This window comes from Mesoplodon bidens (assembly GCF_964165515.1).
Source record: "Mesoplodon bidens genome assembly, chromosome: 4".
Taxonomy (NCBI): Eukaryota; Metazoa; Chordata; class Mammalia; order Artiodactyla; family Ziphiidae; genus Mesoplodon; species Mesoplodon bidens.
The window spans coordinates 137118503-137143331 of record NC_138160.1 but is presented as its reverse complement, the minus strand read 5'-3'; the positions used below and the strand labels follow the sequence as shown (position 1 = coordinate 137143331).

General features: G+C 39.7%; 1 protein-coding gene across 4 annotated transcripts in view; it reads left to right on the top strand.

Annotated features, from left to right (window-relative positions):
• Window positions 1–24829, top strand: part of EBF1 (EBF transcription factor 1) — a 393734-nt gene that overhangs the window by 12298 nt on the left and 356607 nt on the right. For all 4 annotated transcript variants that reach the window (XM_081233788.1, XM_081233787.1, XM_081233786.1 and 1 more), the window contains exons 5-6: window positions 3306–3379; window positions 12869–12937. In XM_081233788.1, the coding sequence (XP_081089914.1) occupies window positions 3306–3379; window positions 12869–12937 (143 nt within the window). The remainder of the gene's footprint in view (window positions 1–3305; window positions 3380–12868; window positions 12938–24829) is intronic.

Genomic DNA, 24829 nt, shown 5'->3' with positions numbered 1-24829 from the left:
AGCAGACTCTGTTTCACTTGTTTTTATTTCAGAAGTCACAGAAGCAGTAAGCACTTCTTTATCTGTGTTTATGTGCTGAAAAGTATTGTTCTGCTGAGGCCCCAAGGAAAGGGACAGAAGAAACTTCATGCTTCCTTCTGTCCCCAGAGTTTAACTATTTCTGAGCAAATCCAGACTCATGCTTTCATTTTTCTATGCTTGATGTAGAGAAGATTCTCCATTTTGACTCTGCTGCCAGAAGCGAAGTGGAGGGTTGACATTTGGTAGAGATGTATTACGGAGGCCCTGGGCCTTCAACAAATGATGTTCAGTCACCAAAGACAAAAACATGGGATACCTGGGAGACCATGGGTCATCTACTGTTTGGGGGGGCGTCAACATATTTTCACTGCAGCATATCTTTAATTGAGTATCATCATGGGCCCACTGATTTCAGTGGAACCAGCAGCCTCAGTAAAAAATAATATTGGTATTATCTAGAAAGAGTCAAAATGAGAAGGTCTGATGTAATTGATACTCCTTTCTCCTCCCCAAACCAATTTTTTTTTAAACAGGAAGGAAAACCCCATTAATACCTGTGAATTTTATTCACCAAGTTATTTGTATTAGTTTAACATGACAGAAAACTAAAGTTGAAACAGAGGTTTTCGGGGGTATTAAGAGAACACACAAAACATGTAGTGATAATAGGATTTCTCAGAAATGCATAATCGAATTTTTAGCACCATGTATGAGATCTAATCAGTTATTTACAGTGTCTCTTTGATTTTTTAAAGCAGTGATTGTAGTAAATAAAGCAGGCAGATATAAGTTTTGGTTTTTAAAACATTTTCAATTTACTTAATGCATTTTCTCAAGTAAAGCAACTTCCTGGGTATTTAAAAGGTCTTTTAAGATTGCAGGAATGCATCATCAGTGCATGCTAAAACTAATGGGTGAAAATTTAAGTCATAATATGATGCTAACATAATCTAGATGATTTCCCCAGAAGATAGTTATGAATTACTTAAAGTGAAGTAGTAACTTTACAGTACACAAATCTGGCTGTGCTCTGATGGGTGGCAGGCACCCCCTTAACCAAATGGTCAGAGTTTACTGGCGTTAGTGGAACGAGTTAACAGTGTGATGTGATACAGGGAGAAGAACTCAGCGTCATGTCTGTGGTATTCTGGCCGTGAATTACGTAACTTTAGTCTAAGTCTGAGGAAACATTAGACAAACCCAAATTGAGGATGTTCTACAAAATAACTGGCCTATATGCTTCAAAAATGTCAATGTCATGAAATACAAAGACTCAGGAATATTCCTTATTGAAGGAGATATGACAACTGAATGCAGTGACTGGTATTGGTTTTGTTGTTGTTGTTTGCTATAAAGGACATTTTTGGGTATTTGGTGAATCTCAGATGTTTAGATTAGATTATTGTATCAATGTTAATTTTGTGATTCAGATAATTGTGCTATGGTTATGTAAGATAATTCCTTGTTTTAAGGAAATACATACTGAAGTATTTAGGGCATGTCTGCAGTTAACTAATAAATGGTTCAGGAAAAGAAAATAGAGAAAGAAAGAAGAATAAAGCAAATTTACTAAAATGTAAACACTTGAGGCATCTGGGTAAAGAGTATCTTGGAATTCTTTATATATCCTTACAACTTTTCTGTACATCTAAAATTATGGCAAAATAAAACAGTACAAAATATAAGGTTGGGCTTCCCTGGTGGCGCAGTGGTTGAGAGTCTGCCTGCCGATGCAGGGGACACGGGTTCGTGCCCCGGTCTGGGAGGATCCCACCTGCCGCGGAGCGGCTGGGCCCGTGAGCCATGGCCGCCGAGCCTGCACGTCCGGAGCCTGTGCTCCACAACGGGAGAGGCCACAACAGTGAGAGGCCTGCGTAAGGCAAAATATATATATATATATATATATATATATATATATATATATATATATTATATATATATATATATATTATATATATATATATATATATATATGGGGTTATAACAGGCTAACCATATAAATGCTTTTGATGGGCCAGTGGTAGAAAATGTTTTCTCCTTATGCAGGTACTTTTTGTCATTTTTTAATTTGTTGCAATTTTTGTTTTGTAATGGAGTTAGGTAACAAAGTCAGAGCCTGCTCTGAAGGTCTGCACACACAGTGTCATAAGCTGTCCTCCATCATTTACAGTTCTAAAAGTCTCAGGTTCATAAACAAGCACATTCCAGCCAACTATGAGTTAGTTACTGCAGTTTCTGTGTATCCTAAAAAAAAGGATAGTCTCTGGTTAACTGAAGTAGTTTCATCACCAAGAAACTGGGAGTTATCTGAATGTGTGAAAGTAATTTTGTTAACAATTTGAAGCTGTGTTATATTAGTACTATGCAGTGCTACATTGTTAAGTTAGTTAAAATGTATCCCCATGCAGAGCACTGATCTACCCATAGCTGTGAGCTTTTCTTTGGCCCAGGTGTTAACACGTAGATCTTCCAGTAAGCAGAGGTCTCAAGAAAACTTCCTGGTGACCTTAAGGAAAATGTTTGTACACATATTACTAAAAACAGACAAAAACATCTTGGCTGGTGAGGTGGTTTGGGACTCCAAATTTTGAGAGTCAGATGTAATTCTTCTTAGTTGAGGGAGATAATTATGGCTTAGCTCCCCCCGCCCCAACCCTGCCCATCCCCCAGCATATGTGGGCGAGTATTACTGTTTGGGTGGTTATACACCCCAGAGAGCACATGTTTTCAACCTGTAGGCAGGAAGGATTTCCCCTGATGGATGAATCATCTCAAGACAGTGAGTGGACTCATTAACCATACCCTCACTTGTTTTCTGCTACTTACCTCTAGAATATTACATGTTGGAGTTGGAAGCAGTAAAATGAGGCAACAAATATGAATCATTTAAAAATAAAATCCATGTGCTTTTCTATATTTTAAATCACTAGCATCTCAATCTGCTAAGCCTTCTGGGTTTTTCCTTCCCCATTGATTAGATTTATTTTTATTCTGAATTGAAGAGAGAACTGTGGTCGTCTTGATGACAGAAGCCCATCTCATACAAGGATCGAAAGATGTGCATTATAATAAGGTGGTTGATGGGACAGAAAGCAACATATCCCCTTCCACTCAATTTGGGTTGATCCTTAACAGCTGTCTTAAAACAATCAGCCCAGTGAGGCCTTTGGCTCTGAAAGCTAATTGGCCTTGCGGCAGTGGTGAATGGTCAAGAACTTGACTGTGGTAGTTTGTCCTCTGCTACTTGGTTCCATTCTTAGCTCAAATCGTGCCTTTGTTTACAGGCCATAGTGTATGAAGGCCAAGACAAGAACCCAGAAATGTGCCGAGTCTTGCTCACACACGAAATCATGTGCAGGTAAGAAATGCCTTGTTCTTTCCCTTTAAATAGCAAAGAGAAGTTGAATTTGTATCTCAAATCTAGGTGAATTCAGGTCTATTTTTGGGTATATGTTTATCTTCTGTTAGACAATCTAAAAACTGTTAGATGTGAGTATTTGGTAGTAAAGTGTCAGGCATCACAGTGGTTCTCAATTATTTATTAGATTTCATCCTAAAAGACATACGTTTCCATTTTGATATCACATTGTTAATGGGCACAAAGCAGTGCCCTCCCCTTTTTCCTTTCAATCGAATAAAATACAATATAACCCTTTTAGTGTTAATATATGTGCTCAACTGCATTGCTAGTAAAATAAGAGTTCTGTTGAGGTCAGCAGAAACCTCTGTTTGGATAAGACTTGAAAGTTATAGTTCCCCTTTTTAATTCTTCCACTTAAAAATGTGACTATCCGTACATAGGTATCATTCCTCCCCACACCAACCCCACATCTGATCTCTTAATCTTAGTTACCTTTTATATAACTATGACAATGTAGCTAACATTTCTTAAATGTAGCGAGCTTTTGGAAGGATGGCAAAGATGAGTCACTGAAAGGTATAAACATTCATGTTGTCCACAAATGAGTATCTTTATTTTTGTCTGAAGCTACGTTTGAAACCAGGCAAGCAGACCACATTCACTTCCATGGCCTCAGCCAACCCTCCACATGGGAGATAGTAAACCAGAGAACAGCCTTTTAACTTGCAGTTTAGGATTCTAATTCTTCGTAAAATAACACTGACACTTTGCTTCTGATATATTCTAAGTAATTGGATAAAGCATGACGATGACACTTTGCATCAGGGAAGGGCTACTAATTGCTTTGTTAGCCACGCAGGCTCTCCTGGCACAAAGCATACTTGGCTCCTGACTGTAACTGACCAAACCATTTAGGACTTTCAGCTGCTGCTCCGGCGTGGGTGGGTTTATTTGCTGCCCACGGACTTGTGGGGAAAGCAATCTGAAAACTCTACAGGTGGAAATAAAATAGAAAAGAGATTAATGTGTTTCCTTAGTGAAGTCCCAAGTAGTAACTTCTTCTATATCTATAATATATATGTATGTAAAAATTTATTTTTCTCCTTTTTAAAAAACATACTGCTAATATATTATAATATATATATATATATATAATATAATATAATTCTAAAATATACAGGAGTTTCACAAGTTTTCACTTTAGTGATTTGTAAAACTTGTTAATTGTTCCGAAAACAGGTTGCTTTTCTCTAACTTTAAAGCAGCAACAAAATCCAAAATTAGAAGATATTATTAGGCAAAATTAGTGTTATACTGTATACAACAATTGCACAGCTAAAGCTGAGCTGCACTCTTCAGAATAAAATGAGTAAAATCATTTTGAAAAGCATTAAAAAAAGACTTCCTTCGTATTACTATTTTTCCAGCCATATCTCTATTTTATCTTCCCACAATTAGCATGTTGTTAGAATGAATTTTCCGTATTCTGTTCCATGTGATTCCAGCAAACAGGAGACAGGAAGATGAATCTCAACCAATAGGCCAACTAATATCTATAAATCATAGATTTGCATCTCATATCTGTACTTGTTTGGACTATGCTAGGAATTATTCTTAAAATACTTAAGATATATTATGCCTTTCACACACAAGCCTACACTCTGTTAATGCAATTTATACCTTTCTTATCCTTAAAATTCATTGGTCCAAAGTACTTTATGATGCTGGTTGATGTGCTTTACTGCTGATGTACTTTCTATTTTTTAGAAACATAAAAATAGCAAAAAATAAAATTCTCAAGCCACTGAAGGCAAATGATGTTTGTACTGCATGGCTAAGAGGGAAGAGCCATATTCAAAATGTCATCCTGCTAATGTTACAGATGCTGGTTTTCCTGGCTGCCTATAGATGTGTAAGGGGTACTGTTTGTTTACCAGGCCGCCATGACCCTATTACACAAGCCTGTCATCTATTGTGTGGCTAACAGTCTTTTAAATTGCAAATCTGATGCTCTTTAGGGGGCTTTAGGAAAAAAATTCTCACTTTCCACACCATCCTATTTCTCTTGATTTCTTGCCGGTTGTAAGTGGAAGTTGGGATGTGCTGAATTTGCACCAAGGGTGCAAATGCAGGCTCAATTATAAGCATAAAATTAGAGTCTGTTCACCATTAATCAGCCTGGCTAATTGCTATGCACCACCATTAACCATATGGTGTGAAAGACAGCTTGCTCTCCCCAAGATGAAATTTCTTCACTGCAGACATGAAATAGTGAGGGCCCTGGATTTTAAAATAGGTTGTTTTAGATATTTAATTTCTAAACAACTTTCTGCAGTGCTTTCTATCAAGGCTAACGGCACAATAAAACTTTGCATTTATGTCACAAAAGAGGTATATTTATAGTATGTTGGAGCTATGGGTGAAGGAGACACACGGAATTTAGATCGACAGGAAAGGGCTTGGGATGATTCTGTTTTGTTGTCATCAAAGAAAAAAGAAAAAGAAAAAAATAAACGCCAGGGAATTGTGTATTAGGTGGTTACAAATTTTTTAAAAATCAGTTTTGTTCTGTTGAGAGGGTAACCCTATTGCATGAGCTGTCTAAAGGACTTACTGCCATGGGATTGTTATTATTGTCTCTCTTTGAGAAAAAAACCCCTTTGACTTGATGGCATAAAACTCTTTCCATGGAATTCTGGGAGAGGTTCTGCAGTTTTGGTAAACTGGAATTTATTATACCAATCATCATTATTACATTTTGCTAATACTTGGTGATTAAGCTCTTAAAAAGCATGGCGCCATGAAGGATTCTTAAAAGCAGGATTCATTCCACAAAGCATTTGATTATAAATGCATCTCCACATCCTGTGTTTAAAATGTGAATGGAAAATAGGAACTCTGCTTGGTAGGTGAGTCCAGTTCCCAGCCCCCCAGGCAGGGCAAAGCAGATTTTCTCCCTTTCTAGTGAACAGGACAATTGCAGGGGATGGGTGCTGTATTTAGGAAGGCATTTTTTTTCCCACTGTCAGTGCCTCACATCTTGTGGACCGTGAGCTCCCAGGGCTAGCCTGGTCCCTTGATATGGCTTGTTCTTCCTTCCTCTTTGGCTAGTTTATTCTCATTTTTTTCCTTCAGATTCCCACTTAAGCATCCCTGGTCGTTGGCCTGAGCGAGGTCCCCTTATTGTGCATTCGTGTGATATCCTGCGCTTTTCCTTCATAGCATGCAGCACATTGTAATTGTGTGTCCAAGGCCTGTCTTTCTTTGCTGGACTAAGAGCTCCTTGAAGACAAAGAAGTTACGCAGTTTTCCTCTCTCCTTTAGTTGCCCATGTGTGAAATGGGGAGAAACTATTACTTCTCTCATAGGGTGGTTGTTAAGACTAAATGCTGTACTCCCGATAAATGCTTATCATGGTACCTGACACATAGTAAGTGCCAAATGTCTATTGTCATTATTAATAGTAGCAGCAGTAGTATCAGTATTGATATTAATAGAAGCAATGGAAGTAGTGGGAGCAGTAGTAGCAACATCTGCAATGCCTAGTTAAGTACCTGGCACAGAGTTGCTCAAAGGGAAAGATGGTAAGAGAACATTGAAAGGAAGGGAAGTGTCTACTGAAACGTTAACATGCTTTGTTCATTCTAAGTGTGCTGTTAAGGATATTTTCATTCATTCTTTTAGCACGTACTATGTGCAAAGCACAGTGGAATGAAGAGCCAAAGAGGACTGGCCCCTATAGTAGGAGAGCTGACAGGTTAGCCTGAGAGGATGAGACCCATAAAACAGATAACTAGACAGCACTGTAGAAAGGGTGACAGGGATAAGAGGTGAGGCCAAGGACCACAGCTGCTCAGAGAAAGGTGGGTTTTAGCTGCAGGGATTGGGAGGAAGGTGAGACAGGACTCGGATTTTAGAGGGTGCAAGAAGGAGCGTTTTGGTCCATTTGTTGGCAGTCCAGGCAGGATTTCTCTGGGGAGAGGTCTACAGATGGTGGGCCTTTGGCCTGGAGCTGGGCAGAGAGTCGGGGCGAAGGATAACCAACTTCTGAGGTCTTTTCTCAAAGGTGCAAAGTAAAGCTATGGGCTTACATGGGATTGACAAGGATGGGTGAATAGAAAGAGAAGAGGCCATGGATACATTCTTGGGCAACAATCTCATTTAGTGTGTTCGAGAATTAGGAAAAAGAACCTTGAGCATACAGAGCATAGAAATAAAAGGAGGATGTTTCAAAGACAGGGAGCCATCCATGTAATAAGTGTAGGGAGATCCAGATAAATTGAGTACTGAGAAGAGCACCAGAAAGTCACTGGTGAACTTCAAGAGAGGACATTCAAGTTGGCGCTGAGGCCCAGAAGCCAGCTTTTATGGGGTTCAGGTGGCAGGGGTTACAGCACCTCTGGCAAGGGGACAGCTAGACAGTGAAGAAACCAACTCGAGAAAAGAAGGAGTGTGTCTTTTTCTAAAGAATGGAAAAACTTAAGTTGGTTAACTGAGGGAAAGAATGAGCTTATTACTATTAATCAGACTCTTCAGATAACTCATATATCTCATTCTCTAGCCACTTTGGCTAAGTGGGTAAGGTAATCTTGCTTTTTGTTGTAAAGCTTAGAGATGGAGCTGATGCTTTCCTCCACTTGTGAGAGCCTCTACTTATGGGAAGGAGTTCCATGTCCCTAAGATGAGGATCTGCAGGCCTCATGACCAGGAAACAAGTTTATGTTTCTTGCCGTGATTTATGAAGCCATGTGTCAGTGCACTAGAGATATGCCACCTGTGTCATGCAGCTAAGGAAGAAACTCACAAGCTTGCTTTTCCCTGGACTAACTTGTCCGAGGGATGCACAATCCTGCTGGAGAAAGGGCTGCTGTTTTGAGTCCACAGTGTACGTAGGACACCAGGTGCTGGGTCCCCACTCCAGTGATGGGCCACGTTGCTCTCCTGCCACTTGGGTTGCAGGTTGTGAAGGAATGTGAAGTAGTGGGAATCCTGCTCTGTGACAAAGCAAATGAGGAAACTCCAAGCCCCCTGACAGATTCCTGCTTTAGGAAGCAAATGCCAGGTCTGTGTCTGGTGCAGTGCCTGACAAACACAGTAGGAGTCTAAAGAACAGCATTTGAAGGGATGAAGATCCATCAGTCACACAGTAATGAGGACATGATTAGCACTGTGATTTCTTCTGTTAACCTGGTAACTTTTCCCTTGAAGTGCGTTTGCATCTGTTGTTCCATGTACTGTATTGTTTCAGCCCGAGACCTCTCCTGCCTTAAACACAAGTGAATCTGTTCTCCCTTCATTCTGTCCTTCTTGCTTAATGCCTGCCTTGTGTATGGTGGTGGTTGGTACCCACCTTTCTCAGTCCTTCTGAGTTCAGTAGAGGGACATAGGGAGCAGTTCAGCTTGGAGAAGGGAGGAAAGAGAAGGCAAGAAAGACCACCACAGGGAAGGAAGACAGGTCCTTGCTCTGCTTGGCTCTGGGTTAGAACTAGGGAGCTTCAGGGGGTTAGATGCCAGCTCAGCCTAAAGGAAGGCCTTCCTTCCCCAATTTACAGTTGATTTTTAGTCTTTTAATAGGAAAATAATATTGCAATACAAAGCAGAAGACTGCAGGAGTACAGAAATAAAATATATATCCTCTATAGTTCCCCACTTATCCCACTCCTTATAGACTATTTCCTTGAAGTTTCTATTCATTCATTCAAAAAATACTTCCAGAGGGCCTACTGTGCGCTGCACTCTGTTCTAGTTGCTGGGGACTCAGGGATGAACAGAACAGTCTAAGACCCTTGTACTCAAAGACAGACAATAAATAAGAAGACAAATATAAAATATAATGTGATGAGTGCTAGGAAGAAAAGTGAAGCAGGATGCGGGGCTAGAGAGCTCTGGGGGTAGTCAGGGAAGGGCTTCTGCAGGCTGTCACTTTGTGCAGAAATTTGAGTGAACTGAGGGTGTGAACTGGCTTGTGAGACTATTTGTCTCTTCGCCTCACTCCCTCCCTCTCTCTCAGTCTTTCCTTTTTTTCTCCTAGAAGTGGGACCATACTGTACATACTATTCTGCAGCTTGACTTTCTCAGGTCATAATATGATGTAGATGGTGTGTACAAACTGCTTTCCATGATGGTGTGTACAACCCCACCTTCGTTCTTTTTAATGCTGCACACAGTTCCATATTTACATGTATATATGTACACACACATATATGTATATGTGTATATGAATATATTTTAAAAGTGGGCTTAAACTGTAGACACTGTTTTGTTGCCACCCCAGACGCAGAGCAGAGCCCAAGAATCCCGTTTTGGGGATGTTGACTACGTGATGCAGTGACATGACTTGAGAGGCAGGAAACCTGTTGGGCTATTTTTCCTACTTTGTATAAGGTTTTATAAATGATAAATGACCTCCAGCCCTTTAGTCTGTTTTCCTTTCTTCATTATTCCTATTTTATTCCTATTCTATTAGTCCTTATACACTTCTGTTCTTCGCATCTGCTTTTTTCCCTGGGTCCCTTGGGGCACAGCAGAGAGGGGTGGTTCTCACTTAGGCTGTGCTTCGATTCAGCTGGCTGCACTCCAGGGCATTTTTATTTTAAGGGGATGAAGACAGTGCTTAAGGCACAGGGCATATCTCAGGCCTAGTGTGGCTCTTGCTTGGGGAGGTGGTCTGGTGTATGGGGTGGGGTGGAGGTGAACGTTCCTTTCCTCAGCAGTGTCTGCTCAGAGGGTCAGCTTGGCTTCCTCTATCTGCTACCTTCCTATTTTCTTGGATTGTATTTTCCCCAGTACATTACATTCATTCATGAAGCCGTCCAATCCATCAACCGATATTTGAGCTTCTCTATTCTGTCCCAGGCCTTACGCTACTCATTAGGTAAATAAAATTGACAGTGTGTTCCTTTATGAAGCATATGAGTTAGTAGGGGAGGGGGTGGGAGGAGACAGTGACAAAAAAAATATGCAAATATATATGTAAGTATATAATTTGCTTTGTGTTTCATGCCCTGAAAGGAAAAACCAGAGGAACCTATCAAGTGTCAGGGCCAGCTTCTCTGAGGAAGGAAGGAGCCTAGAGGCTGAGGCCCAAAGAGGGGGTAGAGGCTGGCTAACTAGGCAGGGCTTGGATGAGGAGCAGTCCAGGCCTGGAGGCCTGCCCGGACCTGGGCCTGAGGTCAGACTGAGCGTGGCCCATTAGAGAGATTGAAATTGGCCAGTGAGGCTGCAGCTTGGCAAGTTGGAGGAGAGTGACAGGAGACTGGGAGGTGGTCTGGCCATAGATGTATTCTCAGTGTGGTGGGGAGCCATTGAAAGGTCTTGAGCGGTGAAGTGACACAGTCCAATTGACATTTTGAAAAGATCACTCTGGCTGTCATGGGGGGTGAAGAGTAGAGACAGAGAGACCAGGTGGGAGGCCACTGCAGGAGTTAAAGTGAGAAAGTGAAAGTGACTTGGATGAGGGTGATGGCACTGAGGAGGGAGAGAATCAGATTGTCTTGAGATGTAGAGTCTAGTCTGAAATTATCATCAGGTGAGTTGGAAGAGTCCCTGGAAGGCATTCAGTCCAGGCAGGACAATGGTGAGGGTTTGACCAATGGGGATTTGCCCAGTCGCTGTTTTGAAAAAGAAAGGAACAAATGGAAAATAGAAAGGAGAAATAGGCCTTCCCATTCCTTGCTTTTATCCCTGGGTAAAGACCTGGGCTCTGTCCGTGGGCTGCTTTTGGAGACCTGAGCCCTCACACTTAGAGGTGGGTACCACTATCGCCCCATTTTACACATGAGGAAACTAAGACTCCAGGAGGTGGAATACCTTGCTCCAGCTGCCACAAGCCGCTCGGATTCCAGAGTCGGTGTGCTTGACCACTGTGCTCTTCCGGCAAAGCCCTTGAGATGTAGGTGCAGGGGTGTAGAGTCCAGGGAGAATGGAATTTAGTTTGTAAATTATTATTATTACTATTTTGTGTGTACATTTCAAAGACTGTACTTCTCATTCCCTTGTTTCTTCATCTTAGGTATTGGGATCCTTTGGGCTTTCTATCCCCAAAGTACTAGTATAGCAGAACTCAGGCCTGGAGGAAATAGTTTCCTCTGAATCAGAAAAGGAAAGGCTCTTAAGGGAGTGGCATGGTTTTTAGCTGGGCCTTTGACAAAGGAGATACAATTCTTGCTGTTGTTTTCTGAAGATACGAGAAGCAAATAGAATGAGCACCAAATATGGAAGCTGATTCTCTTTTCAGAGATATAGTTACAGCCAGAAGAGAGACTTCCTAACTTTGCTGAAAAACTCCCTGTGCAGGCGTATATTTCTGGGTCCTGAAAATGAAGTTCAGTGTTTGTTTCTCTCTAGCAGCTCTCTAAATTTAGGCTCTATGATTCACTAAGTCGAATGAGTCTCTGTGTATGTTTGTATGTGTGCGTGCGTGCTTGTGTAAGCGAGAGGGAGAAAAGTGCATATTTTATTTGTGGTGCAAGGCAATGTATAATGCTTGGATAACTCCCTCACCTCCTTGACTGATCAAATACGTGCTTTGATAGTGTGCCCTTGGGTATAGACTGGCCAGTGGACACATTTCTTATTTGCAAACAAGTCTCAGATGGATAGTTTTCCATTGACCATGGGTAGTTTTCAAAAACCCTAATTTTTCACTTTTTAGAAGCATCTCAGTTTAAGAAAAAACTGTCAACTTTAAGGTCACACGTGGGGTGGGATTTTGATAGTAGGTGCTTTTCTTGCCCACGTCTGCCTTTTCTCTGACCTAATAAAGAGCGTCCATTGTCAGGCTTTTGCCAGGCTTTGGAGCAACTGTCCCAAATGCTTCCAGGAAACTTGCACAGTGACCAGAGCAGGGCACAAAAGCCAGAGGATGTGTGGATCTCTATTTTCTTTTATCTTGCCTCTGTCTTAATTATTGTGTTGTACTTTTATTCTTACATTCTGAACATGGTTCAAAAGCAAACAGTTATAGTTTTAGGATTTGGGGAAGGTTGTGGTTGAAGGAAACGTCTCCCATAAAAGAGGAAGGAGAAGAAAAAGGAATCCATTTAATACAAAATGACTGGAGGGGGAGAAATCACTCATACCTCATTATTGACGCGTTCCACACAATTAGTGTGATCTTGAGGGAAGAGTGTTTAAGCCACCCACAACCCTGAATATTCTTATTGGGTAGATGTAATAATAATGCATTTCACAGTGAACTCTTCCAATCCTGCGGGCAGTGATGGGAAGACCCCATCTTAGGGCTGTCAGTCCTCGCTCCATGGGAGTCCCTCTCCCTCCCTCCTTTGTGCAGGGAGAGGTTAAGCCTGGCCATTAACCCATAGGTGACCCAAATAGAACGTTCTGTCTCAGGGATCCGTTGATTGCCAGGTATGGCTTTGTGGTAATTCTAGCATTTGCAACCCAGCAATTTGAACCTTCTGTCTGCCTAAATGATGATTTTACATGGTAATGGTTGTACTAAATCCTCTTGCTTTTGCTCCATAGCCGCTGTTGTGACAAGAAAAGCTGTGGCAACCGAAATGAGACTCCCTCAGATCCAGTGATAATTGACAGGTAGGGACCGCTCTACTTTCTCTCGGTTCTTTTTCCTCATTATAATGAAACACCTGCCTTGCGTGGCTCATGGGTGAGGGTTAGGAAGGCATGTGGCCGAAATTTGCCTGTTGGTCATGACTTCAGCTGCGCCGAACTATTGCGATTCCTGGGAAAGCCATATGGGATGTTCTTTGGAGGCCTGTTTTCTTGGATTGCTCCAGTTTTGTGTCTGATTCACGCTCCTAAAGGCATATTTTCTTCTTTCTTGACTTTCTGTGGCTCAATCCTCGCGCTGTGCCAGGAAGCTTCAGAAATAAAATAATAATAGTTTGTGATTTATGAAATGTGGTTGGGTGCTTATAAATATTTAACTTTTATTTGAAAAATGTTTGAATCATTATCACTTTTAGCTACAGTAGTTCTGTTGGATGCAATCCATCTACATTTTAAGGTTTTATTTATGCATAAAAGCAGTTTTAAAGAGATCTGTGAACCAAGATTTTCTACAGTAATTTCCCGTGTTTGATTGTAGCTCATGCTGCCTTGTAGTTGATTAATTTATCCTGCTTGTCTTAATTATTGTGTTTTTAAACAGATCCATATTACTAATCTGACATGACCAAGAAAATCACTGTAGAACAATAAATCTGTTTTAGTTGTTCGGCGCAATTTTGAGTCAGTGTGTGCACAGATTATGCAAAGTTGCATTCCAAATATTCGTTTTACATTTTAATTATTGAAATTCATTGTACGGAAACATGTATGATAAACCATTTGTTACATAGCATTGCTCATTGGGAGTTAAATGGCCTGGAAGGTTTATAGATACTGTCAGTTGTCAGCTAGGACAAGAGCTAGCACCCTCCGTTAGCTGGAAGAGTCTTGCAGGTAAGACTGACTGATCCCTCATTGAGGAAATCAACAGCTGAACAAAAGTCCTTTTTGGGGTTTGGTAATAATGATTTTTGACACCTCCCCCCTGCCCCGCCCACCCATCTGTCTTTCCAATTCTTTACTTTTTGGAGGCTTGCTCTGTTATTTTTCAGTTGACTGAAAAAGTGTTTGCTTTACTGTAATTTGTGACAAAACATCGGTTGTTGATTTTGACTTATGTGATTCTTCAGGCTTAAACCCAATTTTGATTGCCAAGTAGCTTTCTAAAACTTACATTTCAATCAGATATTTTAACTAAATATCTTTCACTAATACTCACCAAAGACATATATCTTTGCTTGATAAGTGAGGATTAATATCTTTGATTCAAAGTTAAAAACATCAACGGTTTAGTGTGTAATGAAGTTGTGTGCTGCCTATAGAATTAGCATATCGTGTTTATCTACAAAAGCAGACATGCCATTATGTAATTTCTTTTTTCTGCAATGGCAGATAAATCTTCAAATGAATAAGATAAAAAATAAATATAACCTTTATGTTGTTTGTTTCACTTAAATACCTCTCTTCAAAATGCCATTTGTTATTTTAAGCAGATTTTACTCTTCTCTCAAAAAGAAAGTGTTCTGATCAAAGGACCAGCCCAAATATTCCCCCAAACTTTGAAACTATCAACATTCGGTTCTGCCACACAGTTTCTTTTGGTTCAGATGATGACAAGAACCTTACTTTGCCACCCGCAATGAAAACACTTTTTTTTTGCTTTTGAATGGGTTAAGCTTTTAAGTTCTTCGTTTGGTTTTAAGCCGTGACTCTGATATAGAAGGTTGATATGACTGTGGTTTGAATAACATTTGATTTTGACCTGTTTCTGTGGGTTGCGATGGCATAAGAAACTTGACTCAGCAGCGCTGTAATTAGCCCGGCCCGTGTTTTTGAAACAGGATTGTGTTACCTGGATTGCATTAGTGTGGCTTCTATTGTTGCCGCCTTGCATCTGTCCCAGTAGGGTACTTAAAACCTTTTCTTGGCTGGGGTAGTTCAAACAATTTAGGCAAAATAAGTATGCACTTTATACTGTTGGTGGCTTTAGAGATATTACTCATGACATTTATCCTTTTCATTTTTTCTTTTTTGGTTTGACAAAGTAGAAAACGGTGTTAGCCAATCTTGGTCTCTTAAGAGAGGGGTACTTGAAAAACGGCTGAAACCCAGGGTATCTGCATGAGTCCCAACATATGTTTATTTGCTGGCTGTTGCCACTGTCTCCCATGAACCGTCTTTTCAAGCAGTGATGCCAGCTGATATGCACAACCCCACTTAGCTATTTTTATTTGCATCTGAGTTTTCAGAATTTATTTGTCCTTCAGTCTGCCAAAGGTTTTAAAAGCTCCAGTCCTGTCTGTGCTGATATGTGAAACTTCCATTTTTAACAACAAGCGAAGAGAATAACAACAGGAAAAGAACTTACACAAGGAAGGGCAAAATAGAAAAGATTTTTCAATTCCATAAAATTGCTGCAAAGGAAAAAAAAATGATGACAACCGTGTTTGAATTTCATATTTTCCAATTTGATTCTATATTACCGATTGCATAATATCTGTGTTACGTGCTTAGGGTTTGATTTGCTTTCAGATTTATGGATGCGAATCCCTGCCTATTTTGTAAAAATAGGTTATGGGGCCTGCATTCAGTAGCAATAGTAACTGTTTTTACAAGATTCATACAATGTGCAATTATAGAGCTGAGGGTACAGGCAATCCTTGTGTTAGGATTTAGCATAGGTTTAACACGCAGTCACCTTTTGGGCACCAATAATTTTTAGTTCCCTTTGCTTGTCCTTCGGATTTTGGAAGAACAGTGCTATTTTTATCAGTCAAAAGACTTTTAGCAGTGGTTATTCAGGAAAACTATTTATAGGATTGATAGAAGAGGCTTTCTGGTCATACGGCAATGGTACAGGGTAAGCTATTTCTGTGTTAAATTTTGGCTGTATTTTTTGCTGCCAGTGATTTGGGGACATCAGGTCAGCATACTCTATCAAAAAAGTGAAATTAGGGGCTTCCCTGGTGGCGCAGTGGTTGAGAGTCCGCCTGCCGATGCAGGGGACACGGGTTCGCGCCCCGATCCCGGAGGATCCCACGTGCCGCGGAGCGGCTGGGCCCGCGAGCTATGGCCGCGGAGCCTGTGTGTCCGGAGCCTGTGCTCCGCAACGGGAGAGGCCACAGCAGTGAGAGGCCCGCGTACAGCAAAAAAAAAAAAAAAAAAAAAAAAAAAAAAAAAAGTGAAATTAATAAAATCAGCAGTTATATACTGTGATTTAGAAAATGTGTTTCTACTTTCTTCTTTTATATTAGGATGCGACAAAGTAAGAAAAATATGACCCCAACTCTTTTTACGATTGTGACAATTTGTCAAGTCACTTCAAATGAGTTTGGAGGAAAATTTCTGTAAAGGTACAAAGTGGGCATCTAGAGTTGACTGCCAGGTTGTATTTCTGCCTAATGCCAAATGGCTTGATTGAGAATTATAAAAAAACAGGCTGTGCCCAATGATCTAGATATCTGGGCTGTGTAGACATGGGAAAAGTCAAATGTGTTATGTTTAATACCTGATGACCAGGAACTAATAACAGCAAATTTCATTATCGTTGAGGTAAAGGGCTATGTGTGGTAATTATTGTTAAAGTAAAAAGCAAAAAATGACTTGCAGTTATTGGATTAAGGTGGAGATTGATTTAACATATTCACATAGCAACTCATATTTGAATTTAAAAGGTTTGCAGTAAAATTCATGTTTAGAAATTGAATAAATTGTAGTTTTATTAAAACATTGGATATCCTTGTGTCCTAACCTTTTTCCTAGGAGTTATCTTAGTTCAATAAATAAAACCTCATTAGGCTATTCCCATTTCAACGAGTTTATTAAATTTTGCAGGAGTAATTAGCATAAGCTGGGCTAATTTTTCTGGAAGACTAATGAGGGAGGTTCTTAATTAGGTTTACTTTGTAAGAATCAGAAAAGATGATAATGACAAAAGTCACAGGGTAGTCTGAATTGGGAACCCAGTTTTTCTGAATTCATAAAAAAACTTCCATTTTCTATGTGGAAACTTATTTATAAATGCTTGAACTGAATATATTAAGTGTGCAGACTGTTATTCCTTATCTAGTTAGTTAGGATTACTGTGCATTCTAGATTTGCTTCACAAAACTCTTTATTTTCCTTTGAGCAATGACATGGATGAATACAGATGGTCTTACAAAAACATTTCTTTCTCCGAAGTATGCTATAGGATTCCTTTCACATAGAGCCCTAAAGTTTCCGGCCAGATTTGTGTCACTTACTTCCAGTAGGGCAGGATAGGGGATGGCTCAATACTTGTTTGTTTGTTTGTTTTTTCAATTTAAGATCAGTGTGATTGATGAAATAGTTGGATCACTAAATAAAGGGAGAAAATAAGAGCCCAATTCTTCATTTCTTTGTGCTGTGGATCATAAGAATTGACAAGTGGACTGTTTTCTTTTAATAGATAGAAATAATAAAGGATGAAATTCCTCCTTGAATTATCTTCTCCTGTCTTATGTGAATTTAGACATAGTCCTTTCGGGATATAGTGTGGCCTGAGTAACTGGAGAGTTTTAGGTCTCTCACGGCCAATATTAAAAACATGGATTTTTAAAGCTTGCCAACTAATATCCCTCTAAAGATTTTGGGTTTGCTTATTGCAGCTTTAACAGATTTGTCTTTCTTTTCCATTTATAGGAATCTCTGTATCTACATTTGAGATGTAAGCCCTGACATGGCAACATTTTCAAAAAATACATGAGTTTTGTAACATGAAGAATTTAACCTGTTCGGAATTAGCTCTTTAGGCCACACTTACCCAAGGGTCTCCTAAAAAGAAAAAAAGAAGTGTATATTTGTTTTTTTCTAGGATTTTCTAAAGATCTTTTACAACTAGATCACTTTCACCTAGGTGACACTAAATGTGTTTTCTTTATGATTGTTGTCTGAAATAGGATGTTCAGGAGTGAAAATATTGGAATGGCCATTTTACCTGTTGATTTTACCTGTCAGGGTTGTTCAGAGAAACAATTTTATTTAAGATCCATTCTTCATCTAAGAGGTTTAAATGCTGTAATAGGACTTTTCAGAAAAGCGCAGTGTCGTCTTATCACCAAGCTAATTTCTTGATTAAATCGATCCTGATGTGTTTATGTAACATATATATTCATTTGTGTAATAGGAAAACAACAGTAAAACTTTAGAATTAGAATATAATTGAGTTTTTTTTTAAACATTGAACAGGGTGGGCTATATTCTAATTCCTATATCTACAATCCTAAAATGGTGAGGGCATCAGGTTGCCTCGACAGTAAATGATTTCCCTGTCCTTTATAATCAAACTTAAATCCAAAAATTCACTAAAAATTTTTCCTTTATTTTCTGTAAAAAAATAAAGTCCTCAACTAACATGAACATAGACATACTTTTATTAAAGTTGCAGATGAGGCTTTTAGTCAGAGTTTCATGACTTTATTTCATTGACCTTTCAACTCATTATTTTGCTCTTCATCAGTTTTTAGAAGGACCAACCACTAAACATAATCACTCTGTAAGGTGCACAAACAGCTATCTGGGGCTCAAGGAACCAGAGGTATCAATGCATTTCTCAGATTTCTGATATGCCTTTTATATTGCCTGATTTCCTAACTTTGAATGCTCCATTAAAATAAAAGGAGGAGGAATTCACCCTTTAAAATTGCCGCAGGCAGGATAATTGCTGTCCTCTTGGTTGGTTTGAGAGGTTTGTGTTTTTCCAAAAGTGAAAAGCCAGCGCTGACACTGAGCGTGAATTTATGGTTGTTTATTAATCCTACCGTATTTAAACATTTGTTTTCTCAGTGGGAATTCATATGTGATTATTAGCGATGAGACTTATGTGAGAGACTATCATTCTAAATTTTATCACATATCAGATAATACCGTTCTGAATATGAGATGAGCCTGTACACTTGTGTGCAGTTTGCTACCGTGATAAGAAAATAATGAATACAAAAAAAAAATAACGAATACAATCAGCTAATAGCAGTCTATATTCTATTTCCTATGAGCTGTTTCCAAATACACAACCAGAATGCATTCAAATGGATTGCAAATATGCTGACAATATATCATAATGCAAAGTACTTTTACATGGTATAATACTACTGCAGACACCATATAATGAACAACAGTGGTTTTCCTGTAAAGGAAGTAATGGCAGCAACTTCCAAGAAATGTATTTAACGGAGCTTCAGAGAATCAGCAGTGCATATGTGTAACTGGTCTGGGTGTCAGCCCATGGTGTGGGTTTTAAATCCCATGTCATCATAACTTTGTTTTTGTAACAGTTCTGGAAAAATACAGAAAAGCACTACAAACTCCTCTGTGTGTCATCTAACAACTTTGCACAGTTTGTGATGAGAATATATCATTATGATAAATATGCTTTTACTTTTCTAAAATAAATTGCTTAGAATGGGGAAAAAAACCCAAATCCCTCCCCAAATGCAACTCTCCATTGATAAATTTTACTTGTTTTTCCTTACTGCAAGCAACTGACCAAACTCTTTAATAAAAATTGACCAGATTTTAAAAACTCTCTTTAGAGGCTCATGCATATAAAGAGGTGGCATTTTGGTCTTTTTAATTTGCATCAGGTATTATCTGAAATAGACCATTAATTTTTCCTTCTCTCTCCTCCCACCATCTCATCCCCCCCTTTACAAACCGTGTAATCGTATACCATCCTGGACAATATAAAAGTGACCTAAATACTCCAATTGCAATCAGTGAAATATGGTGAACAGTACAGGTTTGTCTTTGGTTGCTTGCTGCCTTTAAAGGTGTGTGTAGATGGAGATAAATCTCCCTCGCAAACTCTTTCTCCAGTTACAAGCTTTTGTCCAGAGGTAAATGAAGGTTTTAACGTTACAGTACTTATTGTAATAGAATTTTAATTGCCTTAACCCTGCTAATGTGTGAAACTGAGTGTGTGTGTGTGTGTGTGTGTATTTTTCATGAGGAGGGGAATCAAGCCCAAAAAAAAGCCCTGCATATTTTTCATGGGGGGAGAGGGGGTCACATATGGTAAATGATGCAAACTTAATGAAACCGGTTCTGGGGAAGAGAATGCCATTGGTGTTTCATCCATGTAATGTATATTCCACTTTCAGTGGGAACAGAGTGATCCTCAGTGTGCTTTGGGGATTTTTATTTTTGAAGGTGAAGTGCTTGGTTCCAGGTCCAAACTTGCCTCCAAATCCTACTTGGAAAGATGTAACTAGACAAGCTGGCAAATTATATAGCTTGATCCCACACAATAACCTCTAAAATGGCACTCGGTAACTATACCATCCTGCTAACTGTTTGAGGCACAATAGTTTTGTAATATAATATAAAGTAATAGTGTTAGCCAACACATCTTTAATAAGATATTGTTCGTGCCTTTGCCATATGCTACAGAGCAGCCTCTCACTCGGTGGGCCTTTTGATTCCTCTCAATAAGATTATTTCAAATACTCTAATCCTGAATCATTGACATGAATACAAAAGCCTAGTGACATCTAATAGATGCCTCTTAGCTTTGCTTTTCCTCTTGTTCCTTTCCTTTTTCTTCTCTTTTTACCTGACAAAAAGCTTATAGACACTTGGGCTCTGTCTCTCAGTAGCAGCATGGGGGGGGGGCGCTCCTCATGAGATATAAAGGAGGAAAAAGGACTGACAGAGGCCCGATAAGCTACAGAGTGAAGGGCCATAGATTAAAAGTAAATGCCAGTAAATCCTACCCTGTACACTTAACTTGTCCTTTTATTGTTTTCTTTAACACTTCCCATGCCAGGAGAGGGAAAAAAGAGAAAATAATAATCACATTGCACATGTCCATTTTTAATCTGGACATGGTCACTATACGTATCGTATAGTGTTTTGGCAAGATTCTCACATTTTGGTTCATGTCAGCGTTATGGTGGTTTAAAAAAAATGCCCCTTTAATCAATATCAAGATTCCCTCAAGAACTTTTTTTTTTTTGCTCATTTGCTGCTTGATTGACCAAGTATTGATACTATTTACATCTGGTGGGGCAGTGGGTGAGTAGGTCAGAAGAGCCCTTCTGTAGGGTATGAACACTCATGACATGGCATTTCCAGGTTGAAGGAACTTTTTCTTTTCTTTTTATTTATTTTTATTTTATTCACTTATTTAATTTTTGGCTGCATTGGGCCTTCGCTGCTGCACGCGGGTTTTCTCTAATCGCTGAGAGCGGGGGCTACTCTTTGTTGCAGTGCGTGGGCTTCTCATTGCGGTGGCTTCTCTTGTTGTGGAGAACGGGCTCTAGGCATGCAGGCTCAGTAGTTGTGTTTCGCGGGCTCTAGAACGCAGGCTCAGTAGTTGTGGTGCACGGGCTTAGTTGCTCCATGGTATGTGAGATCTTCCTGGACCAGGGCTCGACCCTGTGTCCCCTGCGTTGGCAGGCGGATGCTTAACCACTGCGCCACCAGGGAAGCCCTTTTCTTTTCTTTTTTAATCAATGAATTGGAAATGATCAAAGTGAAAGATCAGGATATCTTGTTCCATGATGGTAGCTGATGCTTTTTTGTGTGACCTTGCTCCCTGCTGTGCCCCAAGTGTTGCCTGCGCTGGATGTGCCTTCTACACAGGCTGGAGGTGAGACTGAGGCAGGAGGGTGCAGGCAGACAACTTGGCTAATGGTCAGAAGTTGTTTGCCCTCCACCTTCCCAAAGCAACCATGATTTGACTAAAGCTTTTTTTTTTTCCTGTCTAAAGATCAGACTATCATGCTACTTGCAATTTATTTATCATTGCTCGATAGAACAATAACTTCCCCCTATTTTGAATGTGCTTTCCGTTCATTAGTGTTCTGATCTGTTAGTAGTATCTTAAGGCATCATTTCTGATAGTCTTGGATGCACTATTGGTTCAAGTCCCCTCACAAAAGGAAAAGTTAGTTTGAAGAACCCTGGACCTGTGTCAGGTTTGGCTCCTCTCACATGTACACACGCGCACACACACGCACACACACACACACACTTGTTACAAAGACAAAAACAAAGATGAAGAATGAGATGTCTCTTTTCTATTTATTAAGAAGTTCTTTAGAAAAGAAAGTTGGTTAAGTTATCTTTGAAGCTATTACAATGTTGCATCTGAATCCTGGCCTATGAACACCTTAAAACAAAACAAACAAAATGCCTGACCATTGTGAATTTAATAGTAACTTACATCTGAATGGAACTTGCAAAGTTATTGGTGACCTTTAAGGTGTAGTATTTCAGAGAATTCTCTTCACACAAATGTTAGGGCACAAATTAACTCCATTTTACGTATATGTAAACTGGGGCACACAGCTGAAGGAACTTTATTAGGGGCAAAGTAAGTGATTAGAAAATCGGTGTCCTAGCTCTCAGCCTGATCATTTTCCTTCTCAATTGCACAGCTGAAATAAAATACTGTTTTCAGTATTTCATGTAGCCTCATTTATTTTTCTTGGTATCCACATTTCATCCTTTCCATGAATTAATCTAAACCTTTTTACCTAAACAGTTTTCCTAGTAGATCTTGCACTTAACTTCTGGGATTAAAAATAATAATAATAATATAACATAAATTGTTGTACTCATTGCTAGAGCAATATTTGAGTTCTTGTGTCCTCATTTAATTTGATGAGTAAACCATTGTGTGTTTCACTAGGGGAAAAACAGGCACTAATCCAAAGAGAAACCTGGGAAAAGGCAGAGTATAATGGAAAAGGCCTAGAATTTGGAGTCCATTGGCGGAAAATCAAATCCCTCCACCATTAATTCCCAATACCTGAGCCTCATGGGGTTCAATTTTTTTCATCTTTGAAATGGGAAAATCATCTCACTTTTGAAGAATTGTGTGGGTTAAAATACCTAGCACAGAGTTCGGCACATATTAGGTGGTTGAAATCAGGCAGCTCTTGCAATCTGAATATAATATATTTCATGTGGATTGTTATTCTTAATGTGATGATTGCCATGGTACTTTCTAATAAGCAAAATTACCTTACTGAAGTTTATCATGGTGACTCAGTCCTCTTGGTGAGGAGTTACTCATTTTTTTTTTTCTTTCCACAAATATTTATTTAGCGTCTACTATATGCCATGCACTGTCTTCAGGGTTGGAGATAAAACAGTGAATAAGACACACATGGTTCCTGCCCTCATGGAACTTTTAGTGCCTCAGAGTTGAAAAAAAATTGGTATAGTAAGTGTAGAAACGAATATATTGATTTTTTTTAATAGGAGAATGTTATTTCAGATAGAGATCATGGTGCAGAGGAAAAATATCCCTGGGTTCAAAGTTGCCTGTTAGCTCTTACTCAGTGGTATTGAACTTGGGCAAACCCTGTGGTTTTATTGCACTCCTCTGAGGCAGTCTACACATTGGTTAAGACCACAGACTGTGGAGTCAGACTGCCTGGGATCAAATCTGAGCTCTGCCAGTGTTAACTTCAGGCTGCGGTCAGATCGCCTCACTTCTTTAAGCGCCAGTTTCTTCATCTGTAAGACCGGGATAGGAGTAGTAGTTCCTACTTTATAGGGTTGTGGTGAGGAATAAGTAGATAATGCATGGAGAGCACTTAGCACAATGCCTGGCACATAAATCACATTCAATAGAAGGTGGCTGTTATTTTTTTAAAAAAAGGGCTGGAATGAAAAGATCTCAAAGATGCTTTCCAGCTATGAAATTTTGATTTGAGTTCCCTCTGGTATTCCTGAGGCTGATAAACTCTTTAGGAGATAGACTGTAAACCCCAGTGGGCAGTGGTTTGCATGTATTGGTTGCTGCTGTATCCCCAGCACTGAGCACATTTGCCTCACTGCTGTGTAGCAGGTGCTTAGAGTATGTTTTTGTGAAATGAAAGAATGGAACTAGAGATGGAGTTGTTGAATCTGGTGGTCTCATCTCTCTGCCTAAAGACAGGCTTGTTATAACTACACAATAAAGTGAAAAGGCCATTAAAGAATGATGAGAAACAGAAAATGTAAGATAAAATATTAAATTTGTTACACTTAAAAATGTTAATCTTCACACGATTACCATGCAAATCCTCTCATTGCCTGTTTAACTGATCAAGTAAATCACAGAGCAGACAAGTGAAAAACCCTGCTGTTGACATTCGCACAAAGCACATTTTCAAGAATATATTCTGTTAACTAGTATGTCTGTTACATACCATAATATGAATTTAACACACCCACACGCACACACACACACACACACACACACACAGTATCCTTTGCAAGCAAGCAGATTTCAGAGAGTTTGGGGGGAAAGCTTTATTTTTGTATAGCAACTTGGTAATCTTCCATTATTATATCCAATGTGAAATCAGTGTTAAGTAACATATGTTTCAGCAGTGCCTTTGTTTTATATAACGTTAGAAGACTTAAGAGTTCACTGTTTTTTCTTTCAAGCAGGTATAATATTGATGTGCTACTCTGGTGATTGAAGGGTTAATGAATCTCCCCCGTCCCCCACCCCAATCCCATCATGTGCCTGGTTGACTCTGAAAGAAGGGGCTTGAAGTTGCCCACAGGGCATCCCTTTCCCCAGCCTTCTCCAAGGCCACCTGGGCAGATGGGAGCTTGCCTCCTGTCCTTAGGACACAAAATCCAATCAGGCGCTGTGTCTGCTGGTCTCCCTGACCTGTGTGTGAGCTGGGAAGAGGGGGAAAGAAGCAGAGGCCATTCACTGTTTGATAGGCTGCATCTTTGTGGCTCTGGGGGCTCCTGCGCATTCTTGAGGAAGGAAGTTCTCCCTTAATTTCAAGATAAGGTGTCATTCATGAGAGCAATGTGCTGAACTAATCAGGTTAATTGGGAGGCCCCGGATTGTCCTCATTGAGCCCCTCTCTTCTTCCTGTTAAAGGCAAATAGTGCAGACAGATAGATTACACATATTTTAGTTTTCCCCAAGCCCATGAAATC